The sequence below is a fragment of the Rutilus rutilus genome (assembly GCF_951802725.1).
Source record: "Rutilus rutilus genome assembly, chromosome: 7".
In the NCBI taxonomy this organism is placed as follows: Eukaryota; Metazoa; Chordata; class Actinopteri; order Cypriniformes; family Leuciscidae; genus Rutilus; species Rutilus rutilus.
In genome coordinates, this window is record NC_140221.1 from 32,207,843 (window position 1) to 32,232,595 (window position 24,753).

The 24,753-nt window shown below is 38.2% G+C and overlaps 2 protein-coding genes across 2 annotated transcripts in view; both read right to left on the reverse strand.

Annotated features, from left to right (window-relative positions):
- Nucleotides 1-24,753, reverse strand: part of tacr1a (tachykinin receptor 1a) — a gene marked incomplete at its 3' end in the record, with an annotated part of 305,040 nt that overhangs the window by 94,696 nt on the left and 185,591 nt on the right. The gene's annotated exons all lie outside the window — the stretch shown is intronic.
- The window catches only part of dnah10 (dynein axonemal heavy chain 10), a gene marked incomplete at its 5' end in the record, with an annotated part of 42,380 nt that continues 32,032 nt past the window's right edge, over nucleotides 14,406-24,753 (reverse strand). Inside the window, 16 exons of the mRNA XM_084414249.1 lie at nucleotides 14,406-14,597; nucleotides 14,715-14,860; nucleotides 14,948-15,128; nucleotides 15,720-15,887; nucleotides 16,024-16,235; nucleotides 19,547-19,678; nucleotides 19,762-19,933; nucleotides 20,475-20,570; nucleotides 20,679-20,888; nucleotides 20,975-21,175; nucleotides 21,379-21,562; nucleotides 22,772-22,926; nucleotides 23,021-23,175; nucleotides 23,277-23,381; nucleotides 23,582-23,855; nucleotides 24,489-24,718. Of these exons, the coding sequence (XP_084270375.1) occupies nucleotides 14,451-14,597; nucleotides 14,715-14,860; nucleotides 14,948-15,128; nucleotides 15,720-15,887; nucleotides 16,024-16,235; nucleotides 19,547-19,678; nucleotides 19,762-19,933; nucleotides 20,475-20,570; nucleotides 20,679-20,888; nucleotides 20,975-21,175; nucleotides 21,379-21,562; nucleotides 22,772-22,926; nucleotides 23,021-23,175; nucleotides 23,277-23,381; nucleotides 23,582-23,855; nucleotides 24,489-24,718 (2,768 nt within the window). The 3' untranslated portion in view covers nucleotides 14,406-14,450. The remainder of the gene's footprint in view (nucleotides 14,598-14,714; nucleotides 14,861-14,947; nucleotides 15,129-15,719; nucleotides 15,888-16,023; nucleotides 16,236-19,546; nucleotides 19,679-19,761; nucleotides 19,934-20,474; nucleotides 20,571-20,678; nucleotides 20,889-20,974; nucleotides 21,176-21,378; nucleotides 21,563-22,771; nucleotides 22,927-23,020; nucleotides 23,176-23,276; nucleotides 23,382-23,581; nucleotides 23,856-24,488; nucleotides 24,719-24,753) is intronic.

The following is a 24,753-nucleotide window of genomic DNA, read 5'->3' on the forward strand; positions in this document are numbered from 1 at the left end:
GCTGAGATTTTGCGCATTTGATGGACACTTTACCATCCCTTGAGGCCACGGGAGAGGATTTATGAATGGCAGTGAAGTGACGCAACTGACGCTGGTAGGTCACGTGACAGTAACAACATGGCGGATGTGATGATGATTGATGACTGGCATGCATTTGTCATGAATGACAATGGGTAGTTCACATTAGTCCATGTTGATTGACTTCAACCGTCTTTCCCTCGTCTTTTGAAGGTTGTTGGTGTGGTCTAGTTGTCTTCCTTTGTGAAGTTGAGCCCTCCACTGATCCCGATTCCTAGATGCTACGGTCCAGGATTCAGGTTGTATGCCAAAGTCTACAAGATCTTGTTTGAGTACATCTGGTCTACCAGTGTGACGAATTCCCTCTTCCAGAACGCCATGGAGGATAGAGTGAGGGATGCGGGATGGTGGCATTCTGTTTACATGTCCTGCCCATCTAAGACGAATTAGTTATCTTAAAGAGTTCCTTGTTTGTCATCTTGTCTTCCCAGGTTTTTCCTATGATGAACCGTAGGTTTCGTAGGAGTCTACTTTCTTGTGGGCGATAGGTTGGCCAGCTTTCTGCTCCGTAGTGGAGAATGCTCAGAAATACGTCCGAATTTCATATTCATACTACCCATATTCACACTCAATAGAGCGTACTTTTTGAATGGTTGCAAAGTAAATTCAGATTCAAATGTAGGTGTGTAACAGAATTGAAGAGAACTTATATCTTTCAGCTTTTTTTAAAGTTCAAACTTAACATGTTAACTTAAAAACGGCATGAAACTGAAGTTGTAATCGTCTTTTCTTCTCTATTGTGAAGTATATTTGAGAAAAATGGCTTCTCAAACAAAAAGAAATGTAGGGAGGGACTTGATTTGGACAATGGAATTGATTGAAACGTTGAAAACATTTGGTTTGCTATTGCTGTGATCTCATATGAGTGACAGGTTGTAAACACATCATCAGAAAAGAGAAGAGAAGAGAAGAGAAGAGAAGAGAAGAGAAGAGAAGAGAAGAGAAGAGAAGAGAAGAGAAGAGAAGAGAAGAGAAGAGAAGAGAAGAGAAGTCGCTGCAAGATGGGGGATGGGGGGAGTTTTATTTTGATTAAAGATAATGAGGGCACATGAATTTAAAAAAGAATGATATGCATGGATAAGACATTTATAATAAATACATGCAATATAAAAAAATTGTCCATTGTAACTTTTAAAACACTGTGATGCTGAAAAGAGAACGTTCGGTTCCACGTTTTATTTATGGGATTTCATGTTCTCTACAGCTCTTCAAAAATAGTACTTGGTTTGAGGATGTAAGCCACAAATCTTTTCTGCTAACAAACAGGGAATGTGTGCAACAGATTTATTTGCCTTTCAACGCCCCACACTTTTGTTGCCAGACAGCTCGCAGTAAAGATTCTTCAGGCTCTTGTCTCATTGGCTGCAGTTCGGCTGTTCTTGTGCCAACTCCAACTCTTCTTTCTAAAGCTTCAGCCCTTCAGTCCACACACATATCTCTGAGACCTCATACAGCCTTCCTGCACTGTTTAATAATCCTCTTAAAAGGGCTATAAACCATCGCCCTGAACCATACCAAAATGATGTCTTTAGAGGCATTATTTAAAATGTCCCATTATAACTAAGCCCATGACTTCTCACTTCAGCATAACTGCTGAACTGTTATTCTCCCTTTTAAAAGGCTTTTGTGGTCTTGCCAGGGTCTCTGATTAGATGATGACTTTAAGTGGAGCTCTGGGCTGTGACTTTGAATATGTTGCCAGCAGGTTGTTAATCTTGAAGATAGCTGGAGGTGAAAGGGACAAAGGAAGGAGAGGCGCTTCGATACTAATCAGCTCAAAAGTCAATCAAACCTGAAGACTCAGCCACAGGGCAAATTTCACAGTGATGTGAGGCAGATTTTAGAGGATGTGTCCTCGGGCCAATAAAGAACCAGCCTCTCATGCCAAACAGAAATATTAAAGAACCACTGCAACTATCAATGGGGACCCTTACAAAAAAGTTTATTCAAGTGTGCTATTACAGTTTTTCTCGATTGCTTAAACACTTTAACCAGGCTTTTGAACTAAAATTTCAAAACCATAATGCCATTTATCAAAAAGCACACCCATTTCCCTAAACTATAAACAATATTCCCTGTTTTGACACATGAGTCAGATTTGTTGAACTGTCACTGCAAAACTCTACACACAAATCCCTTCATTTCTCATTACCTAGACCATGTTGTCATTTAGAAAGCACTAGCATTCAAAATTGTTCACTCAAGTCAGCACAGCTTCAGCTCAGTTAGCACACAATTACCCAAGTGGAAACACTAAGAGTCAGAATTTAACACACATCAATCAGAACCTTCAATAGATATATAAAAGGGCCCAAATCAGTTTATTGAGTTTTGGAACAATGGATCCAGAAAGACATGAAGGAAGAGGGATAAGAATGAGGAGGAGGAAGGGCAAGGACAAGAAGACAAGCAGTCTCAGATTAAATTCAAGTCACTCTAGTTGCCCATGTCTTTGTCAATGGTATGACTATGAGGGAAGCTGGGCTACGAGTAAGGCCAAATTTGAGTTGCTTTACCGTCGCCTCGAGAACCTTCAGGGAGGAGTGGTGGCAAACAAAATTCTATCACTGAATAAGAGACAAACATTTCCAATAGTCTTTGATGAGGTGTATTTTCTTGCAAGAAAAGGTCAGCAGTCATACAGTCACACAGAGTGGCTGCAGAGTGTGACAGTGAAGGGAGGGCATCCTTCATCCTTTATAGTCTTGACTCCCAGAATGTTATCTGTCTAGGCCAATGATGGTATTTTCAACCATACGTGGAACATTCTTAGACTTGTTCATCATATTGAATCCTTGAGTGGAGGCCCTCCTGTCACGTAACAACACTCTTTGCCATTCCAATACAATTCCATATTAGAATATGGTTTGTGTGCTCTTTTACTGTCATATGATGGTCACACACATCTTACTGTAAGTAAATATAAAAACAAATTTAGAGGAGAGAGTAAAAAAAAAAAGAGTAAAACAGGAAAAAAAAAAAAAATTGTGTGTGTGTGTTGTACTGTGTAGTACATGAATGAATAAAAATGTGCCAATGTATCCATTGGTTGTGTCTTTTGTGTTCATCATGTGAATAGGTTTGTGATGGGGGGAACCACAAGCAACATAACTTACCAGTTTTGGAAAAGTTGGTTTGAATTTATTGGACCAGTGTCTTAGACAATGTTGTAGTGTGTGTGATTTTGAGGGCTTGTGTGTCCTGTCTGAGGGCAAAGTTTGGTTTTTCAGCAAGAGTGAATGGTTTTGAGTGTAGAGCTTCATTTTGACCTGAAAATAGGATGTTTGGGGAATTGGGTGAGACGTTATGGATTTGTGTTTATAGTTTTGAGAATACGAGGCATAGTTTCAAGAAATGTGTTTAAGCAATCGAGAAAAACTGTAGTATATTTCTTGTAAACTAAAAATAAGAAAGTAGCCTACACTTTCAGTCTGCATTTTGTGTACTTCTCAGAAATATACTTAAAATTTCATTTACTTGACTTATACTGACAGATAAATGTAATAATTTTTAATTCAGGAATGAACCATCACTACTTTGTGTTGCTCGTTTGTTTGGAACTATTTTTGTTTGTAAGCAAAAATAGGCAGAAAATTATTCAACCCCCATTGCAAATCATGTTTACTTTCAGCTGTTTGCAATGAACAGATCAAACAAAAGTAACTGAAATAGCTCAACACAACAAATGTTTCAAGTGGTTTCCCCAAATTCAACTGAAAATGCAACTTTTTATGACTTCTGCGGTCTCAAAATTATTCAACCCCCTGAATAGAATCCCCCACAACAGCACAAATCTGCAAAACAGGTGTTGTCTCAAGCACACCTGATGCAACTAATCAAGGGTTTCATTAGTTGCACCAGGTGTGCTTGAGCTACAACACATGAAATATCGGAACAGGGTAGGTTTGTTGAGTGTCACGTTTGACTGCGTGTTAATAAGATATTATCGCCCTTCACAAACAAGGAACAGGATACAAAAAGATAGCGAAAGCACTAAATGTTCCTAGAGACACCGCTGGAAGCATAGTTCTCAAGTTCAAAGTTTAAGGAATTACCTGGATAGGGCAGAAAAAGGAAGCCATATATGGCTGCAACCAGATTTCTGAGAAGGCAGGTTCAGAAAAACCCTCAAGTGATTGCAAAAGACCTGCAGCAAGACTTGGTGGCAACATGCACTGAGGTTTCAGCTTGAAAACCTGCAGGGTGTGGAAGGCAAGATGGATTCACTGAAGTATCAGGAAGTCCAAGGATGAAAACATCATGCCGTCAGTGAGGAAGCTGACGCTTGGGCGTCATTGGACCGTCCAACAAGACAATGATCCCAAGCATACCTCAAATTCCACCAAGGCTTGGGTGCAGAAGAAGTCCTGGGAGATTCTACAGTGGCCATCACAGTCACCTGACTCGAACCCCATAGAAAATCTCTGGTGGGATTTGAAGAAGACAGTTGCAGCACGCAAATCCAAGAATATTACTGAACTGGAGGCCATTGCTCATGAGGAATGGGCTAATATTCCTCAGAAACGCAGCCAGAAGCTGGTGTCTGGTTATACATCTCGTTTACAGCAGGTCATAACAGCAAAAGGGTGTTCTACTAAGTACTAAAGATGCTTGTCATGAAGGGGTTGAATCATTTTGAGACAGCAGAAGTCAATAAAAGTTGCATTTTCATTTGAATTTGGGGAAACCACTTGAAACATTTGTTGTGTTGAGCTATTACAATTACTTTTGTTTGATTTGTTCATTGCAAACAGCTGAAAGTCTGTAAATTTTGCCAAAAAACCTGATGTGCAACAGCGGATGAATAATTTTGATTGCAGCATATCTATCTATCTATCTATCTATCTATCTATCTATCTATCTATCTATCTATCTATCTATCTATCTATCTATCTATCTATCTATCTATCTATCTATCTATCTATCTATCTGTCTATATATTGTATATATAATATTAGTGATGTGTTGTGATGTGAAGAAAGAAAGAAAGAAAGAAAGAAAGAAAGAAAGAAAGAAAGAAAGAAAGAAAGAAAGAAAGAAAGAAAGAAAGAAAGAAAGAAAGAAAGAAAGAAAGAAAGAAAGAAAGCTGAATCATTGGATATGAGTCATTAGAAAAAGTCTGAAAAAAGTGGTGTGGTCAAGAGAGAGGCTTCTAGTTTAATTTAAGTGCAGATGATCTCACACTCTGAGGTAATATTTAGGATTTTCTCTGCCTTTGTGATCTTGATATCCATACTTTTCTGCTTATTGGAGTTCTTGTCCAAGGTCCTGAAAATCAACTCATCCTATTTTGTTTTGATATTCTTGATTCTTTTGCTTTTCATTGTCATCATGCAGACATTTTAGCTTTTTCAGGTTCTTCAGTCCCACTGCTTTACAAAAACACTTTGAAATGATTTTCATTCCACACACTCCTCACATCTGAAAGAAAGAGGCTGATTGAGCTAGAGCACATTTTCTTAATGGTGTTATGCAATGATCTCTTAAGCATTTAAAAATTTGTACTGTAATTCTATGAACAAATTATACAAGTAAAATGAACAAGAACACAGAGGATTTAAAAAGCTGTGCATCTAATTTTCACAAAGTTTTCCCTATTAAAAAGGTCATACACGGTCAAGATGTCATAATCGTTTATTATTTTGACCTTTTAGTGTTTGATTACATAACTGTTTTAATAGGTATAAAATTAGTCACATGTTTGTGTGACTATTTGTCATATTGGATAATTGTTATACAGTACATAATAAGAAGAAATCATTTATATTAATATAAATTTGCTGCATTATAAAAGTTTTAACCGTGCAACCAATTACTTATTCATATTAATTACATATGTATTCATACATTTTTATAAATTATTGTATCTATACTGACTTGACTAAAACCATTAATTTTGATATTACCATGTGAAGCACATTTGTAGGTTACCAAATAAAATATTTCTTACAGTGTGGATAAAATTTCAGCTGTTTCTTAGATATCTAAATTCCTGAAAACCTCAAGGCAGGCTCTCTTCTACAACAGGTAGCCTACTGCAGGTTTCACAATTTGTCCTTGTAGTATAATACTTTGGACAGTTTTCTTGGCATTAGGTTTCAAACACTCACAAAAAACATTTTTTTGCTGATGTAACTGTATATAGTCAGCTGCATATTTTTTCCATGTGCAAGAAAAACAACATCATCAGCATACATTTGACAGACATCAGAGATGTCATTAACATATATGCTGAACAGCAATATACTGTAGAGACCCAAGATTGACTCTTTGTGGGACATCATAATCTAAATATCATGTAAAAGTTCTCACACTGTAGGCTACTTGCTTCTTAAATGAAATTGTATGGAGACATCCGATGAAAAGTTAGTGTGTTTGTTTACTCTACAACAAGTAAATCCACTTCACCAGCTGATTACTCTTAGACAGCGATGCCATAGAAACCGAAGTTCAAACAAAATTTGAAAATTAGAAAATTTCTAAATTTGAAAATCAAACAAACTAAAGATGGCTGCGCGCTTGTTTCTCTGGCGCGTAAGGTAGGCTATATAATGCAATTATAGAACATGTAATATCGAAACAATGCCAACAAACATCCGTTCGTCTTGTCCTCGGAGGCTGCGCGAAAATCTAACACGCAATGCTGTGTATGTCAGGGTTCCGCCGTGACAGTCTTGTCTGTTTTGTGACTGTTTAATGTTCCCTTGTTTGTCTTGTGCTTGAGCATATGGTGTTGGCCATGTTTGTATTGGCCATGTGCTCCTCTTGTCCCGCCTCCTTGTTTCCCGTTACCACGCCCTTGTTTAGTCCACGTCTAGTCCTCGTTTCACTAATTGTGCTCACCTGATCCTCATCATGGGCCAGTTGTTCAAAGGTAAGCTGATCGGATTTTGGTTATCGGATTGGATCAAATCTTGAAAATGGGTTGTTCAAAAGGGAAAGAAGGAATCTGAAATCAGATTTGATCACGGAATCCAATCCTAGTTTTAATCTGGATCAAACCTTCAGTTTGTGTTGTTCAAAACTTGTCAGTAGGATTTGGATAACTTTGATCCCAAAAAAACACAGGATTATCCTGATCCCAACAAAATTGTAGGATTTCAAGGTGGATTCCAGGAAGAAAATGTATAGTAAAACTTCAAAATTGGTCAAAAATACAACATTTGTATCATGTAATATACACACACACTCATATTTTTATTTTGCTTTTGATTATCTTAACTGTTAAAGTAATACATTAGAAGTAGACATTTGGCTACATATTAAGCCTTTCGGTAGCCTACTGTAAAGTAAAAAAGAGATTTTGGCGCCATTAAATAATCCCCAAACAGCTGTAAAAATCAAACAAAAATATTATATTTAATTCAAAGTGTTTTATCACTGTTTCTAAACTACATTGGCACAATCATAAGAGATGAACCAGTCAAAAGATCTTTGCAAGTGAACACAAAGTTTTTTTTGGTGAACGCTATACGAAACTTTTCTGAGAGAACACAAAAGCACTGAAATATTTTTTTTCCCTATCTCAATTTTTTTACATGACCATGTCCCGTTGGGGGTTCCGTATCGTAATGGGAAGTTCGGATCATTTTACTGACTCTCTTGTTCGATCTCGTTCATCAAAATGAACAAATCTTTTTTCGAGTCATTTCGTTCATTTAAGGGGCTTTAAATGTTATACTTTTAACAGGCAAATTCCCCGAACACATCCACCTACGCAATCTCGATCATATTCTGAATTAAGAAATCATTATAATGCAGTCAAAAATAATTTACAGGGAACATAAATAATTACTTTACCTTCCAAGTCTTTCGTTCATTTGTCACGTGACAGACGCAATGAACGGATCGTTCATGAACGACTCATCACTAGACTAGAGCACCAGTAATCCAGATTTGGTAATCGGAAAAAGTTTACATCCAGATCAGAGTGATCCAATCCAATTTTGCTTTGAAAAACCGGCACAAAAGTAAGATGGATTACCTCATCCTGGATAGCAAAACATGGGATTTCCAAATCCAGATAATTTTGATCCAGATAAAACTTTTTGAACAACTGGCCCCTTGTGCTCTGGTCCCTTTATACTGTGCCTCTTTCCCTCATGTCTTTGCTGGTTTGTTTTGTGTCCTATGGTGTGTTCCTGTTTGCTTGCCTGTTTTTGCAGTTTATTGCTGCTCTTGTTCTAGTAAAGTGTTTGTTCTAGTGTATCCTTTGTTTTGTTTTTGTCTTGCCTGCAAGTTTGTTCTTTTTGTTTGTAAGTTCCAGTTGTTTCTAGGTTTCTTTTTATCTATCTAGCCATAGTTATTTACATCAGTTTTTAGTTTGCCTCTTGTTTCATTTATTATCTTCTCTCTTGTCTTGCTCTGTTGTTGTGTCTTGTCTTGTTCATTGTGAGTCTTGTGTTTGTCCCTGCCCTGCATCCTGAGATTTCCTGACCACTGACATTCACTGCCTGGCAGCTAGACCGGTGCTACAGCTAAGAGATTATCAAGCCTCTGGTTCCTTGTGTTCCTTCTGTTCCTGCCATGGTCTTCCTCACCATCATTCCACCTTGTGCTGCCTCCCAGCTAACAATTTTTGGTTCCCTTAACGTTAGTTTTTGGTACCCAGAACATTCTCAGAATGTTAGTTTATGGTTCCCAGAACGTTATTTTTTATGGTAACCACCCAGCAACGTTCTGGGAACGTTATTTTATTGTTACATAAAAATAAAACCAAAAAAGAACGTTCCCCTAACGTAAGTATTTGGTTCCCAAAAAAATAACCAAAAAATAACATTAGGGGAACGTTCTGTGTTAACTGGGCTCTTCTTCTGCAGTCCTCAAGCCCGTTGTCACCCAGGACTGGTTTCAGTGGTCATCCTCTTTGCCTGTCAACAGTAGTCAGCCCTACTGTTCGAACTGTTTCACACCTCACTCTCCTTGTTGTGCCCTGTCTAGTCTTGTTAATAAATACCCCCTTCACAGCTATTCTGCGCCTTGGTCCTCTTTTAGATCCTTGACAGTTTGTGACAGTGTTGTCCAATTCACAAACAAATTACTCTTGAGTCGGTTCTTTAGCGAGCAGTATACGCTAATCCTGAAACGAATATCTCATCAGTCGATTCTTTTAATGAAGAGTTTTAAAAAAAAGTCTGAAACACCACCAGCATTTTCGTTCATTTGTGAGAAAAAAATGGAAATAACTGAAATATACTAAGGCCTAAGTGAATTGCAATCAAATCTGCATTGATATCTACACCAAGGAAAATGGCTCTTTTTTTTCTGAGAGGTGTGGTGCTGCTTTCTTCACATTGGATCAGTTCACAGGTTGCCAGCCATGCACAGAAAGGCCATTTATGCGGCTGAAAGCCAAGAAAACTAGAAGCAATGATATGAAGATGAAAGGATACTCACAGCAATCTAATCAAATTTGCCAATCTCCATTGGGCCTATTGTGATCTCCAATACTCACAGTAGTGGCTGTCTTTTAAGATGCATAAATCACACAGATCTCAATCTTCAGACCTAGAGGATTGCAAGTCAAAAAAAGAGCAGATATCACCTGTCTTATTTATAATCCAATGCAAAACCTTAATCATCTTATTGCTGCAGGGGAGTGAGTCTGAGTGGTGATAATCCAGAGACAAAAATCATTTGCTTAGAGGCAGGATTAATAATGCTTGTTTGAAGCCAGGTCTTGGGTTGCAATGATCATTAATCAATGTACATAGACTATTTGTTTTACCTACACCTTCATCCATGTAATCAGCATAGATGTAAATGTCACAGGTCAATATGAGTTATGCAACTAACAGCCGGCATAACCCTGTATTATTAATTTCATATTCAGTCATCAGTATTTCCCAACTTTCACTCTCTCTGCCAGTGTTTCCATAGCAGCCACCCAGACAAAGAGTTTCCATAGAAGGTAAGATCTACGTCATGCTGGCTTCTCAGAGTCAACATAATCACCCCCCATTGAGAGAGCCACAGCCGCTGGAAGGCCTTGAGACGGCATTTATATTCCAGACTGAATTTGCTGAATTTAGTCTGCATAATTGCATAGCATAATTAAGAAATTATGCAAAAGTTTGGGGTCCACTTGACTTTTTAAAAGAAAGAAATTAACATGTTTATTTGGCATGGATACACTAGATTGAGAATAGAGCACCAAATCAGCATATTAGAATGATTTCTGAAGGATCATGTGATACTGAAGACTTGAGTAATGATGCTGAAAATCCAGCTTTGGCATTATAGAAATAAATAACATTTTAAAATATATGAACAAAGAAAAGGGTATTTTTTAAACTGTAATAATATTTCACAATATTGCTGTTTTACTGTATTTTTGATCAAATAAATCTTGGGGAGCATAACAGACTTCTTTCAAACATATTTAAAAACCTGCTGCCCACATTTTTGTAGATAGCTTGCAAAAAATGCTTTAATAAAAAACTGATTATGCTTGACAATAAATAAAGTGTCTACACCATATGTACAGAATCCACTAAATAACATTACTAGAGACAAACTGTGAAGATGATCCGTGAACATTCCACTAGCATCTACGTACAGTATGCACCACAGCATGGCAGCAGGCGACATAATAATGGATGACGGGGAAAGCAGAGCAGTAAATTGCCTCCATCTCCCAGCAATGACGTCACCCATTAGGTCCCAGACCAGCTGCGAGACACGAGTGTGCTGGAACTAGGATTTAGATCTGGGAAAGGGACTTTGGTTGTTTGGTTTGGACTTTAGAAACTACATCAGATTTTCTTAGATGCACATCCAAAGAGCCATAACAGCAGACTCAGATCTTCAAAATCTTAACATTTACAATTTTTCATTGATATCTTAACAATGTTAGCATGTTCTAATAGACTTGTTTGCAATATCATACTGCCATACACCATTTGTGGCAGTGTATAGTATGAAATTCTGTGAACATTTGCCAAAATGAGCAGTACATGTTGGGGAATTTCATCTGTCTCATGCTGTCTCTTGCAAAAGTATATGTGCTGTACTGCCAAGCAGAAAACTAGGTCACAGTGTTTGTAAGGATGGAAAAGTACCCAAAAGCTCTGTCCATATATCTTACGGGAAGGTGGACATAGTGAAAGGCACGAGAAGGTACTGAAAAACATGTAATATGAGATTTTTTTTTTTTTTTTAAAGGCGTATGGTCAGAGATTCTCCGCCAATAGAAAGAAGGCCTTGGGGAAGATGTTTCTAACGGTGGCGATATCTCAAAGAGGAGCAAAAAAAAAAAGATAACTGTACGGATGCTCATTGCATACCTAGCGATAAGAAAAAAGTGTAAGACCTGAAGGCTGACCATTGTCAGTCAGATGGCCAGCTAGCATTTCACTTTGCTGTTTATTCAATAAAGTTAATTCTTCTGAGACCTGGAACTTCAACTCTGAAAGATTTCTTTGAGACCTGAACCAGAGACTCTAAATCTGCCACAACATACACAACAGAGCTTTTGCTGAAGTACTGTATCACTTAGTGCATTGCACTTGACCTTCCATGTCCAGTGTGAGTGATGAATCATAAGTGAAATCAGCTAAGAGGTTTTACATCGCTTTCTTGACTTAGCATTTGATTGGACTGCCAAAGGTTAAGACATTCAATTCAAATAACCCTTCTAATTTCAGTTTTATTGTAATCTGATATTTCATAACATGTGCCAACTAATCACATAAACAGAAGAGGGCATTTTAGTTATTTTTCCTAAACGAACCCCTTGAATTTTTGCCATTGCCAATGCAGTTTGATGGAAGCATCATCAGCAAGCATAATTTGCTGAAAAATATATTGAAATTGGTATAGTTCTGCTTATTTAATTTAGTCTAAGTTCAGCTCCCCAACAGTGAGCTCCGGTTCCATGATGATGTGATGCGGTCCTCCTGTCTGATGCGGTGCTGGGTCCAGGGAGCAAGAGAACAGCCTGAGGATATAACTGATTAATGTCACTGAAAAAAACGATCTCACCTGTCTAAAGATTCCACACCTGATGCAGTCTAATATTGTCACTAGATAGAGCAAAGTGTGGCTAAGACAGCTAAGAGAAAATATGCTCTTAGTATCAGTTTAATTATTATTATTTTTTTAATTGGTTTGTCTAAAATAAAAGGGGATTAAGACCATGAAGTTAAGGTTTGGATGGTCAGCCCCTGCTGGTTGATGCTATAACTACACCACCTCAAACCTGCCACTAAACCTGTAGTTTTGTTTTACTTGGTTAACAAGGTTTGAGACGAGCATATGAGACATGGAAATAGATTTTTTTAAAATAATTTCTTTATAGCACTAAAACTAAAATTAGGTGTGGAACCTTTAGACAGGTGAGAGTTTTTTTCAGTGACAGATATCAGATATATCCTCAGGCTGTTCTCTTGCTCCCTGGACCCAGCACTGCATCAGACAGGAGGACTGCATCACATCATCAGGTTATATATATATATATACATCTTAAATTGAACTATTTAATTTATACAGCTTAACCTGGTAAGCAGGTAAATCAGTTCCTTGTCACTAACTTTGATGATAAGTGAATCAGCCTGTATGTGACCAGAGCGCCCCCCAGTGTCTGAACAGTGGAACAGATGAGATAAATGGAAGATATATATATGCTTTAGAAATAATTTCTTGGAGTTAATTTCATGTTCCTTGGCATAATTATTGGCACCCTTTTATTAAATACTTTTTGCAACCTCCTTTTGCCAAGATAACAGCTCTGAGTCTTCTATAATGCCTGATGAGTTTGGAGAACACCTGACAAGAGATCAGAGACCATTCCTTCATGTTGGCACTTCTTCTCTTCAGTTCACCCCGCTTATTTTCAACAGGGTTCAGGTCAGTGGACTGGATGGCAGTGGTAGTAGCTTCATTTTCTGCTCAGTGACACATTTTTGTGTTGATTTTGATGTTTGTTTTGGATCGTTGTCCTGATGGAAGATCCAACCACGGCCCATTATAAGATTTCTAGCAGAGGCCGTCAGGTTTTGATTTTTTATCTGTTGGTATTATAGAATCCATGATGCCATGTATCAAGATGTCCAGGACCTCCAGCTAAAAAAATAGGCCGACATCATTAAAGATCCAGCGGTATATTTAACTGTGGGCATGGGGTACTTTTTATCCCTTTTTGCGCCAAACCCATCTGGTGTGTTTGCTACCAAAAAGCTCTTTTTTTAGTATCATCTGACTATAGAATCCCATCCCTTTTGAAGTTCCAGTCGTGTCCGACAACTGAATATGCTGGAGTTTGGTTTTGGATGAGCGAGGAGGATTTTTCTTCAAACCCTCCCAAACAACATGAGGTGATGTAGGGGTTGTTTGAATTTTTTCGGCTTTTGTTTGTTTGAGGCTTTCCGACCCCTAGACTCAACTAATCCCTGCAATTCTCCATCTGTGATCCTTGGAGAGTTTTGGGCCACTCGAACTCTCCTCCTCGCCGTGCATTAGGACGATATAAACACGTGTCCTCTTCCAGGCAAATTCATAACATCTTTAGTTTAATGGAACTATTTATCTAATATTTAGCTATATCTAATAATATTTTATTTCAACTTTATATCAAAACAATTTCTGATAGATTTAGTTAACAATGACAAAACTGGTTCAGACCATCTACATGCAGAGTTATTCATGGAAAACAGATTGTGCTGTCAATAATGGATTTTGTGGCAGGTTTTATAACAATAGATTGTGTTTTTTATTTATTTTTTTGTTCTAGTTGCTTTGAACAGATTAATCTAAAATGTACAAGGTTTTCTGTTTGTTAAGAGTGCATTTAAGCAAGCAGAAATTATTCTTATTTAACTTTTTTTGTGAAATCAACTAGACAAAGCTTGAGATCTTTTCTCAAAGACTGAACCCAACGGGTTCTAGCAGCAATAATTGGTGTGCTGCCACCCATTCACGAGTTCACACGTTAATGAAATCTGATGTAATATTAAAATGCGTATTTGGCTTGCTGTCCGGGGGGAGGGCTCCGAGCTCGGAATTCGGCCCGACCCCAGAGTACTCCCCCCGATAAATGTATAGATCATAGGTATCTATGAGCAGACCCAGCCGAATGTGAGGTGATGGGGTGGTGGCGGGATGCTGAGAAATTAGTCATGAGACAGGAGGTAAGGGAAGGCTTTATACTGGCTTCTTCTTGTGCTGATTGGATGATTACCTGAACATGCTCCTCCCGAACTTTGTTATATAAAACTTCATGTGGTGAAACACAAAACACGTTGACAGGGTTAGAGGTGTTTTGAAATTGTAATAAAAATCATTGGTCACAAACAAAAGATTCTACTATTATATCAAGTTATTAATATATTTTATGTTCCTCTTATAAATAAATACATTTCATAACAGTTAGAGTCTCAGTCAGCATTGAGGCACAGACACACTCCCTGCAGTACCCAGTGAGAAATATGCTTGGTGGTGAAAAGATCCGCCTCAAACACCAGTCCAACACCCATAGCATTCCTCCTCATTGAGGTGGTGTAGACTGGAGTCTTCAGGGTGTTCTACAAAATAAGCCAAAGGTACACTTTACTTACAGATTACACAGATTTCCAGGCAGATATTCTGAGATGTCATGAACTGAACACCTGATAAAAAAATTAAAAAAGAGTCGGTCTTACCTGGAGTTTAAGGCGGTGTGCTTCAATGGGAATGATTTTGAGAATGGGAAGTTGAGACACTAGAACTCTGGGTTTGCTGCGCACCAGACAGCTCTGTTCAATGTCCCAGTCTGCCCCCTCCAGATACAGTCCTGATACATAACATCCTGACAGAAAACAAAGAAGAACATTTGTTTGAGTCTCAATGTCCTCATATTGATTTTTTTTATGTGCAGGATGTTGTGTGCTCTCACCCTGTCCTGGCCTCTCTTTGACCTCGTCCTCACTCCTGTAGTGTGTAACCTGTGTGTAGAGAGTGGAGTGATCCAGAGGCCAGCCGTTCTTCCTGCAGGTGGCCTGGACCAGTGCTGTCAGGTACGATTCTGGGATATGCAAGCCTGACAACCACATCACGTAGGGCTCTCCCTCATCCACCTACATAAATGAAAAACAATATGAGATCAAATGTATTTATTTATTTGGTAGCACATTTGATAAATTCAATTAGAAGTTGATTTACAGGAGCTGAGATAGTAGACATAATGAACATACAGCGGGATTCAAAAGTCCACACTGAAAATTTGGCATTTAAAAATGTATTTAAACCAGGGCACAGGAAGTTTGAAAAAACACGACATTAAATGAATACGAAATATTTAAAGTTCTGAAAATATATTTAAAATGTAAAACAATGTTTTAGAGGTAACACCTCAGCTATTCAACCATTGCAAATTAATATTTTTTTTCAGCAAGGATGCATTAAATTGATCAAAAGTGATTATAAAGACTTTTACATTGTTACCAAAAAAATTATATTTCAAATAAATGCTGTTCTTTAGAACTTTCTATTCATCAAAGAATCCTGAAAAAAGTTATCACGTTTTTAATATATATATTAAAATAAAAAAATATTTTAAATTGTATTATTTATTTTTTTACTGTTTATATTGTATTTTTGATCAAATAAAGGTAGCCTTGGTGAGCATGAGACTTATGTTTGTATATGGTGTGATATTTGATTCTCACCCATGAGCTGTACTGTTCATGTCGTCTCTTGAAGTGGATCATCCAGTTCCCTAGAGATTTTAGAGTATCTGGTGCCAGTTTCCTCCAGATAACAGGAATATGCCCATTAAAAAGAGCTCTCGCCACCTCATCTAACTCGCTGCTCATTCCCACCTCACCAGCCAGGGCCTTTAGACAGAAAGCACATATGTTCTACTGAGAAACCTATTCATTCACAACCAAAGTATATCATAAACAGTTGTATTAATTGTTAGCTGTAATAGTTTTTGATTCTTTTCTTTCTCCCCGTCTTCATGTCACTCACTCGCTGTAGTTCAGCCAGAGAACGTCTCATCCTGATCGTAAGTTTGTTGAAGCGCTCCAGCTCTTGTAGTAGCACTACAGTTGTGGGCGAGATCTCCAGCCCCAAATTCTTGCGGATCACGTCCAGGTCAAACGCGTCGGGCAGTTTGCTCTGAATGTCCCGTGCCACCTGGCTGATGTACTCATCTCTACTAATGCCACCGCCAATCTCACCTTAAGATCATACATGGAAGTAATTGTATTTAAAGGCAGCAAGCATTTTAAAATAAAGCAAAACAACAGAGGATTAATATGCTAAATATATATATATATATACTGTATACACACAATATATTTTGCATATTATTATTTGTATCTTCTATAAGGGCAGTGCAAAATGAAAAAAATATGATCTATAAAGTGACTCTATTATGGTTTTTTTAATATTCCCTTTCATACAGTGTGTAATATAGCTGTTTGTGAATGTATACGTTGCAAAGTTGTAAAGTCGAAAGTGCACGATAAATAGTTATTGTCTCAAAACAGAAAGAATCGACTCTGAAACCGCTTTTACGAGTCGTTTGTATTTCGAATCCCACTGCGTTACGGTTCTACGTCACTAGAAAATACATTTGCATAATGTTCCGCACGCGAACAACTTGACCAGCCCTCGACGCGTAAATTTACTGACGACTGCTTCTCAAATCTCTGAGTTCAACACGGGATTCGCAAAACGCTTGCTCTTGAAAGATAGGTCACTGCACAGTTTATTTGGACCAACTTGCTCCTCAGAATCACAACCTGTAAGTATGACTAATTATTGATGTATATATTTTCTACTGGTGTTCAAAATACTTAGTTTTGTGTTTTATCTTGTGTAGGTCTCCGGCTAACCGGCTAACTCACGTTATTACTGTCTTAGTGACCCACAGCTGCTTAGCTGAAGTATTTCAGTATTACCTAAAACTGTCTATTAATGCAGATTGTCTGTCGTTCCTACTACTTTAAGTAAAGATAATAGATGGAACAAGATTTGTTTTACAAATGTTTATATTACATCAGTCATTCACATTAGTGCTCGGCTAACGTATGCACCGTTATTGATACAGTTCCAGTATGTGCACCGCAATGAATTAGAAATATACACACCGGTTTGTTGATGGACATGCACTGATGGTACACTGAGAAACGTCCTGCTTAAGTTGTCCTTGCGATGGAGGTTCGGGTTGAATAACAAGTTCTTCCAATGTTTCATCATCGGACCCACGCTCGGATTGATATGGTAAAATCGACGTCATCGTTACTGTCTTTAGTTTACAGTGTGTACAATCGCTGCAGTACCATAACAGAGCTAAAGTTGTTAAGGTAATGGCCGTTTTTGTTTCCGACAGGAGCTGTAAGCGGTAGACCAATCACAACAGACTGGGCCATCTGGCCAATCAGAGCAGAGTAGCTCGCGGAAAGGAGGAATTTAGAGAGACTGATTCATCCATCGAGTCGTTTGATAATCATTGAAAAATGTGGTGCTGTGGAATGTATATTATGAGAAAATAGTATGGGAAGGTTTTTTGACCTTTGATGCATGTAAACCTGTTGTAGGAGACCTCCAAAACAAAATTAGGAAACTTTAAAATAGCATAATAGGGGCACTGTAAACAAAAATAAGAAAAAAATGACACATCTTCATCCTGTTTAAAATGTTTCACCCCTTAGCTCGTAATGCATCGTGTTTCCTTCTGGAGCATCAGTGAATGTTTCCAATTTTTTTTATGGATATTGGTAGATGTAAACATGTGTGGTGGTCACAATTATGAATATGGGACTACTGATAAACTTGTATTTTATTTATGTACAAAAAATAATAGTAAAAAAAAAATTGTGGAGATAAGGTTAGAAAGCATGAAGCTTGCGGTGTCAGAATGCCAGTCTGTCAGTCAAGTCTGAAGCAAGACGCAAACCCATGGCAATGTGATATGGCAATGACGTCTCAGATAGGGTAGCCGTGGGGTCTTAAAAGTCTTAAAAAGGTCTTAAATGTCATGTTCCTAAATTAAGGCCTTAAAAAGTCTTAAATTCCGTGGTCCAAGTCTTAATTTTTTAACGAAGGTCTTAAATTTCATTATACTAGCCTATTTATTCAAAGTCAACCAGACTGCAACGCAAGGTGAAATGGGGGAAAAAACAACAACGTGAAAATTCAACAGGGTTTAGCGTAACGTCAGAGAACGTCTTGGAGTATACGCAAACAGTAGTTTGGGTTTTCGCGCAGGCGGGATCAACCCTCAATCAGTCGAGAGGAGAGACATCATGGGGAAGTGTCGTTTTGTTCAGATTACATTTACAGTGAGCGAGTGTGTGTGTGTGTATGTGTGTGCGCGCGCGAGTGAGCGAGTGTGTGCGCGACTGCGCGTGCGAGAGCGATTGTGAGTGTGTGTGTGCGCGAGTGAGCAAGAGAGTGTGTGTGTGTGTGTGTGCGCGCGCGCGCGAGTGAATGTTTGCGTGTGACGGCACGCGATGACTGGTCGGAGAGCAACGTGTAGTCTGACATGTTTCTTGTCCACGACACGACAAGACTTTATGAGTCAAAATCGTGTAATCTGACAGATTGACACCGTGACTATTGTAACAGACACAAAAATCTTGTAATCTAAACCAGGCATTATCTATCTGTCTGTCGCTCTGTGTCTCTCTCGCTATTCTATCTATATCTCTCTTACCTATCTGTCTACCCCTCTCTTTCTCTCTCTATCTATCTATCTATCTATCTGTCTATCTATCTCTCTCTCATTGTGTGTCTCTTTTTATCTATCTACCCCTCTCTAACTTATGTCTCTCTATCCCTCCCTCCCTCGTTTTTAAGGTGTATTTACATTTCTTTTTATTCTTGAAAATGTAAAATGGTTGAAGCAATTTGAATGCTGAGAAACTTTACTAAGACGATTTAAAAAGTTAGTTTAATCTGTTTATTGTTATGAATGTTTGATATTTACCAAAAACATCACTTTGCAGTGTATTGTTGAATGAGTTTTTTTTATAATAAATGTATTTTTAATTAAAACATTTGTTAGTAATAGTCATTGGGATTTGATCTGGTGTTTTACGACTGCATAATGGGTGCGATGTAGGTCTTAATTTTCATTAAAGTGGTCTTAAAAAGGTCTTAAATTTGGGGTGATCAAACCTGGGGAAACCCTGCAGATCAAATAAATGAGTTTCGAGTGATTCCTTACTAAAGTGCGCATCAAATATGCTAAACACGGAAGCTCGAACATGAGTGTGTCTGTGTGTGACGTGCTAGAATGGTTCTCTCGCATACACATTTGAGCAGCTTATTTCCATTTAATGCCAGCAAACCCACTTGAAGGTGCATACCGCCACCTACTGCATGACACCTGCATGACAGCTGATGTAAAATAAAGGATAAGGCTGAGGATTGCAGATACCGACCAGTTAAAAAAATGCTTAATCTGCCCCGATATCGATCCTTGAGATCGACTCAGGCCATCCCTATATTTCAGTAATATAAAGTACTATAAATCAGGTACCTGTCTGTGGTTGAAGCTCAATAAGATGAGTCCACATGTCTCGGGCAGCCTGTGTGTAGTATCCGATTTCAGCATTAGGGTGCAAACCAAACACCTCTGCCGTGTTAGCAAGAGGCAGCGACTCTATCTCATCTGCAAAAAAAATGGAGTTTGAGTCCCTGTCACATTCAAACCATTTTTCAATTTCTGATGCTGGATTTTAAGCTGCAACATACCAACATAAACCTGCTTGGGTCCGTGTGGTGGGATCTTGTAGTCCACATCTTTATTGTGAAAGAAGTGGAAAGGCTGGAAGGTGTCAAAGATGAAATCACCCAGATACTCATCCATGTAAACTGTGAGGATCCTACGATCAAAGCTGTCAATAGCCCTGCCACCATACATCACCTGCAAGATGCATTTGAAATTATATATATATATATATATATATATATATATACACACACATACACGCTGTATACATATTATGTTTTTTAAAATAAGTATCTTATGCTCATCCAGACTGGATTTACTTGATCAAAATAAAGTAAAACAGTAATATTGTGAATTTATTTTTACAATTTAAAATAACTTTTCTATTTTCATATATTTTAAAAAGTGATTTATTCCTGTGATGGCAAAGCTGAATTTCCAGCAGCCATTTCTCCAGTCTTCACTGTCACATGATCCTTCAGAAATCATTGTAATATGCTTATCGGTGATCAAGAAACTTCTTATTTTTATGGCGTTGACAGTAAAACAGTTATGTTGCTGTTTTTGTGGAAACTATGTTCATTTTTTTTCAGGAGTCCTTGAATAAAAAGTTCAAACCAACAGCATATTTTCAATAGAAATCTTGTGTAACTTTATAAATGTCTTCACTGTTACTTTTGATCATTTTCTGCAGTCAGCCTATACAAAGACAAGATTAACTTAATGTGATACTCACCTCTCCGATTAGGTATTTGAGACTTGCCCATGGTATTGCGGCATCTCCTTGAGTTTGGGCTTTGGTCAGGTAGGTATCCAAGATTTCCATACAAACCTGAGAGACAATGAAACTACATAATCAAAATGCAATGTAAAGTGTCTCAGACTTGACAATACTATCTGAGCACTACCTTTAAGGACCTTCAGATTAGAGCAAACTTACCAGGAAGTCGGACTCATTGAAATCATAAGTGACATTCCAGCCGATCTTGCCATACTTGCGTCTTTCCTGTACCACAGCATGGAAGAAGGCCAGCACATAAACCAGACTGCGAAAGGCAGGGTGAGCACAGCCCATGAGCTTATCATGAGGGATCTTAAAATATGTCGCCCTCATGTTCAGCTTCAGCCCATTTGGAGGTTCTGTTACAACCTGCAGGTGAACATGAGAAAAACAATAGTTAACATGGAAATGAATATTCACACATTAAAATATTCACGCATTACATGTGTCCTAACCTTGAGGGATTTCTGCAGGATGCCGATGGGGAAGTCTTTAATGGGATCTGTAGTGAGCCACAAGCGGAAGTCTGGGTGGGGTTTAGTGATTCTTTCCAGTGCTTTCTCTAGATCCTTCAACCATTTCACTAACAGGTGACAGTTTTGTAGCATCAGCCACTGGCCTCGTGCCACTGTGGTTTCCAACAGCTGCAATGCAACCTGAAATAGAAATGTCATATTTGTACCTTTTTACAGACTGTCTTGTAGAGTTCAAGGGTAGATTTCCCAAATATGTCCGTTATGATATTGGTGGTGGTCAAGATGCAATGCACCACCGCAGTGCACTGTACTGGTGTCAAATATGAGAACTGTAGCATATACTGTAGACATGAGAACTGTAGCATATATACTCTACACTCTACCTTCTCCTGCCCCTGCCCCATGGCAAGAAATTTGAGTCTGTTGGTCCCAAAGCCAGAGCGTTTGGCTAATTTCATCAGATCATTGGCTGGTTCTGAGCCTGGACTCAGAATAAACACAATGGGAGAGTTTGGGGAGCTCTGGTCAAAGATGGCTTCAAAACTGATCACGGGGGGCTGTACGTATCTGAGTGACAGAGTGAAGAAGTGACAAAGAGAAAGTTAGAACTTCACCCTCTCGACAAATGCCATCGTTTCTGATTGTCTGACATTAAAAGGCTTGGACGTTTATTATTATATGAACATTCAGGGCGGAATATGTGTGCGACATTTGCACACATTTCTGTCCCATTTTGCAGTGTAGAGGAGTCAATGATAGTTGCTGAAAGTCAGAGCCAGTGTATAGATTTTGGGAAGTTTGAGTTGGATGGACACAGATTATGATTCAATCCAGCCAGAGGATTAAAAAACATCTTTGATATTTTGAATCGTTTTTTAGAACACATATTGTCCATATGTGCTCTAAAAAACGATTCAAAATATCAAACATATGGACAGATTTACTAAACAGGGCAAATTAGCGTGAGAGCGCAATTCCAAAAAAAGTTCAGCAGATGATCTTCTGACGATGCGCAAATAAAAGAACACAGACGCAGCCGGATCATTTCCATAATGACCAATGCAATCTACCATTTAGATTCTGTCTGGTTTAAGACGTGCTTTTTTTGGGTGGAAAATAATGTCGCAAACACCAGTAAAGTGACGAGCGCAAACCTTAGTAAATTACCTTGCATGATTAATTTAAATACTCTCCTCCCAAAAAATTTGAAAACTCCTACAAATGCATATGCAATAAGGTCAGCCAAAAAATAACACTCCAAGCCTTTTCACCACTCATTTTTCACACTGGCTCATGGTGTTTTCATGGCACGTTTCTGCAAGAGTTTGTTGTGTTTGGAATCATTTTTAAGTGTGGTTGTGTGTAATCCTCTGTAGTTTAGTGTATGATGCCCAGTTTTTCAAGTGTACGATGCCTATTGTTTTAAAATTTGTTTGGATTTTAAAAGTTGTGTAGTGTATTCCAGCCATCATTTTCCCTCGGTAGTACTTGCGTGTACATTTGCATAATGTTTTTTGCATAATCAAATATAATTATTATAATAAACCCTAAGGTTTTATGTGTTCATGTCTTATCCAAAATATAATTCTTAATCCACGTTATTTTTTCAATAGTAAAAATCCACCAAATCAAGTTTACCTAGCTAACTTGAATTTGTATCCATAGCATATTTTTTATAATAATTAATAAAAAATGTACACTCCTGTGATTACATGATCTGTTTGCAATATGCTGCTATTTTATAAAATCCATAATTGATTTTCAGTTTCCTCTTACTTCTCTCCCATGGTAAGCGTGACGTAATTACTGACGGCACGATAGACTCTGTCCAGCCTGAAGCAGCGGATCAGCAGAAGCTTCTGGAAGGGAGTGAGGCTTTCCTTGTACTTCATTGGAAAGGAAGCCTGCTCTGGAGCATCCAAGTCATACCACTGTGTCAGAAACAGAAAGTCAGATTCCATAAGTGATATATAGAATCTCACCGTAGGTTCATCCGGTGTGTGTTTGATGATTTCTGCCACTCACTTTCTTCCATTCCTCAGGATTCTTCTCTATATCATCAGCTAAAGTGCCAAATTCATTAGGAAAGAGTTCCATAAGGCGCACTATATCCTCCCAGCCCTGATCAGGCAGCCAGTCGTACAGCTTCTTACGTTTGCTCTTCTCCAGAGAGAGGTTACCTGGAGAGAGGAAGAAGATTGGGTGTGTATGTGCATTGCTATTCATGTTTATATTGCAAAAGAAAGAAAGAGTAGGAGACAAGTATTCCTGAAGCTCCTACCTTTCAGGAAGAACTCAAGTTCATCCTGGGGTGCTCGGCCATCTGCCTGCTCAATCTTAATAGTCAAGTTGAAGGAGAAGAGAAGTTTGTGTCTTTCAAACAGACCTAAACAACAAAGCAAAAAGAAGTCTGGTTTGAATCTGTCGAAGAAACAACAGTGATTTCATCTCAACTTTTTCCTGTCATCACTAGCTGCTAATGTTCATGGATTAGAAAATGTCTTAATCTGTTGGCATGAAGTTTAGCAAAATTGCTAAATTCCCATGATCGGAAACCATTAGACTTTAAAAGTTTAGCAGGCTCACCAGTACAGCCATAGTTATAGACATTCTGTGTAAGTGTGTCCATGATATTCTTCAATCTGTTGGGCAGGATTGTGCTGGGTAGAGACTTGGACAGTGAGAGGTCAAACACCTCTAAAAAGGAAGCAAGTGAATACTGATACATGCTATTGACCAGAGCCATCTCAGCCAGCACAAAGAACAGGACAGCTCCCCGCTTGGCAGCCGGACGGTAGCCGTCTCTCAGTGAGTCAATATCAATGGACGTCTTTTCTGCCAGCTTCAGTTTCTCGAACACCTGTTGGAGTCAAATAATGAATGTAAAATCGTAAACTGCTCATATCCTGTTAAGTTTCATTAATCAGTATGTACACTGCCTATCAAAAGTTTGTATTTAAAAAAAAAAGAAACAAAAAAAAGAAAACACTTTTATTCAGTGGCAGTAAAGCCTTTTACATTGTCACAATTTTTTTTATTTCAAATACATTCTGTTCTTTTGAACGTTCTATTCATCGAAGAATCCTGAAAAAAATGTATAACCACACAAATATTAAGCAGCACAACTGTTTTCAACATTGATAATAAGAAATGTTTATTGAGCACCAAACCAGCATACTGGAGTAATGGCTGTTAAAATTCAGCTTTTCCATCTCAGGAATACACTACATTTAAATATATATTCAAATATGAAATATGAATGTTATTTTAAATTGTAATCATATTTGGCAATATTATAATTTTTACTGTATGTTTGATCAAATAATACTGCCTTGGTGAGCATAAGAGACTTCTTTCAAAAACATTAAAACAAATCTTACCAACCCTGAACTTTTAAACGGTAGTGAGTTTCTACTTTCTATGATATTTTTTTTATGAAATAATTAGTAAGCCATTATACTGTACATGTGTGTAGTGTGTGCAATGGACTGACCTCGCTGGCTTTGGACTTTGTTTCCTCCAGAGTTTGTATCAGTTCTACATTATCCAGCATGTTTCCAGTGGAGGTGGCCAACTCTCTCAACAGCGAATCCTCCAGGTCTTTAAGCAAACGTTTGTTCTCACTAGTCTCTTGAATAAGCCGTTCTCTCTGCTCTTCCAGCTCTTTCCGCTCAAATCCCACGATAACACTCAGCAGCTGATCTTCCAGGCCCTTCAGGGTTACTGAAAAACAGTTTTAACAGAAAGAGTAAATGATA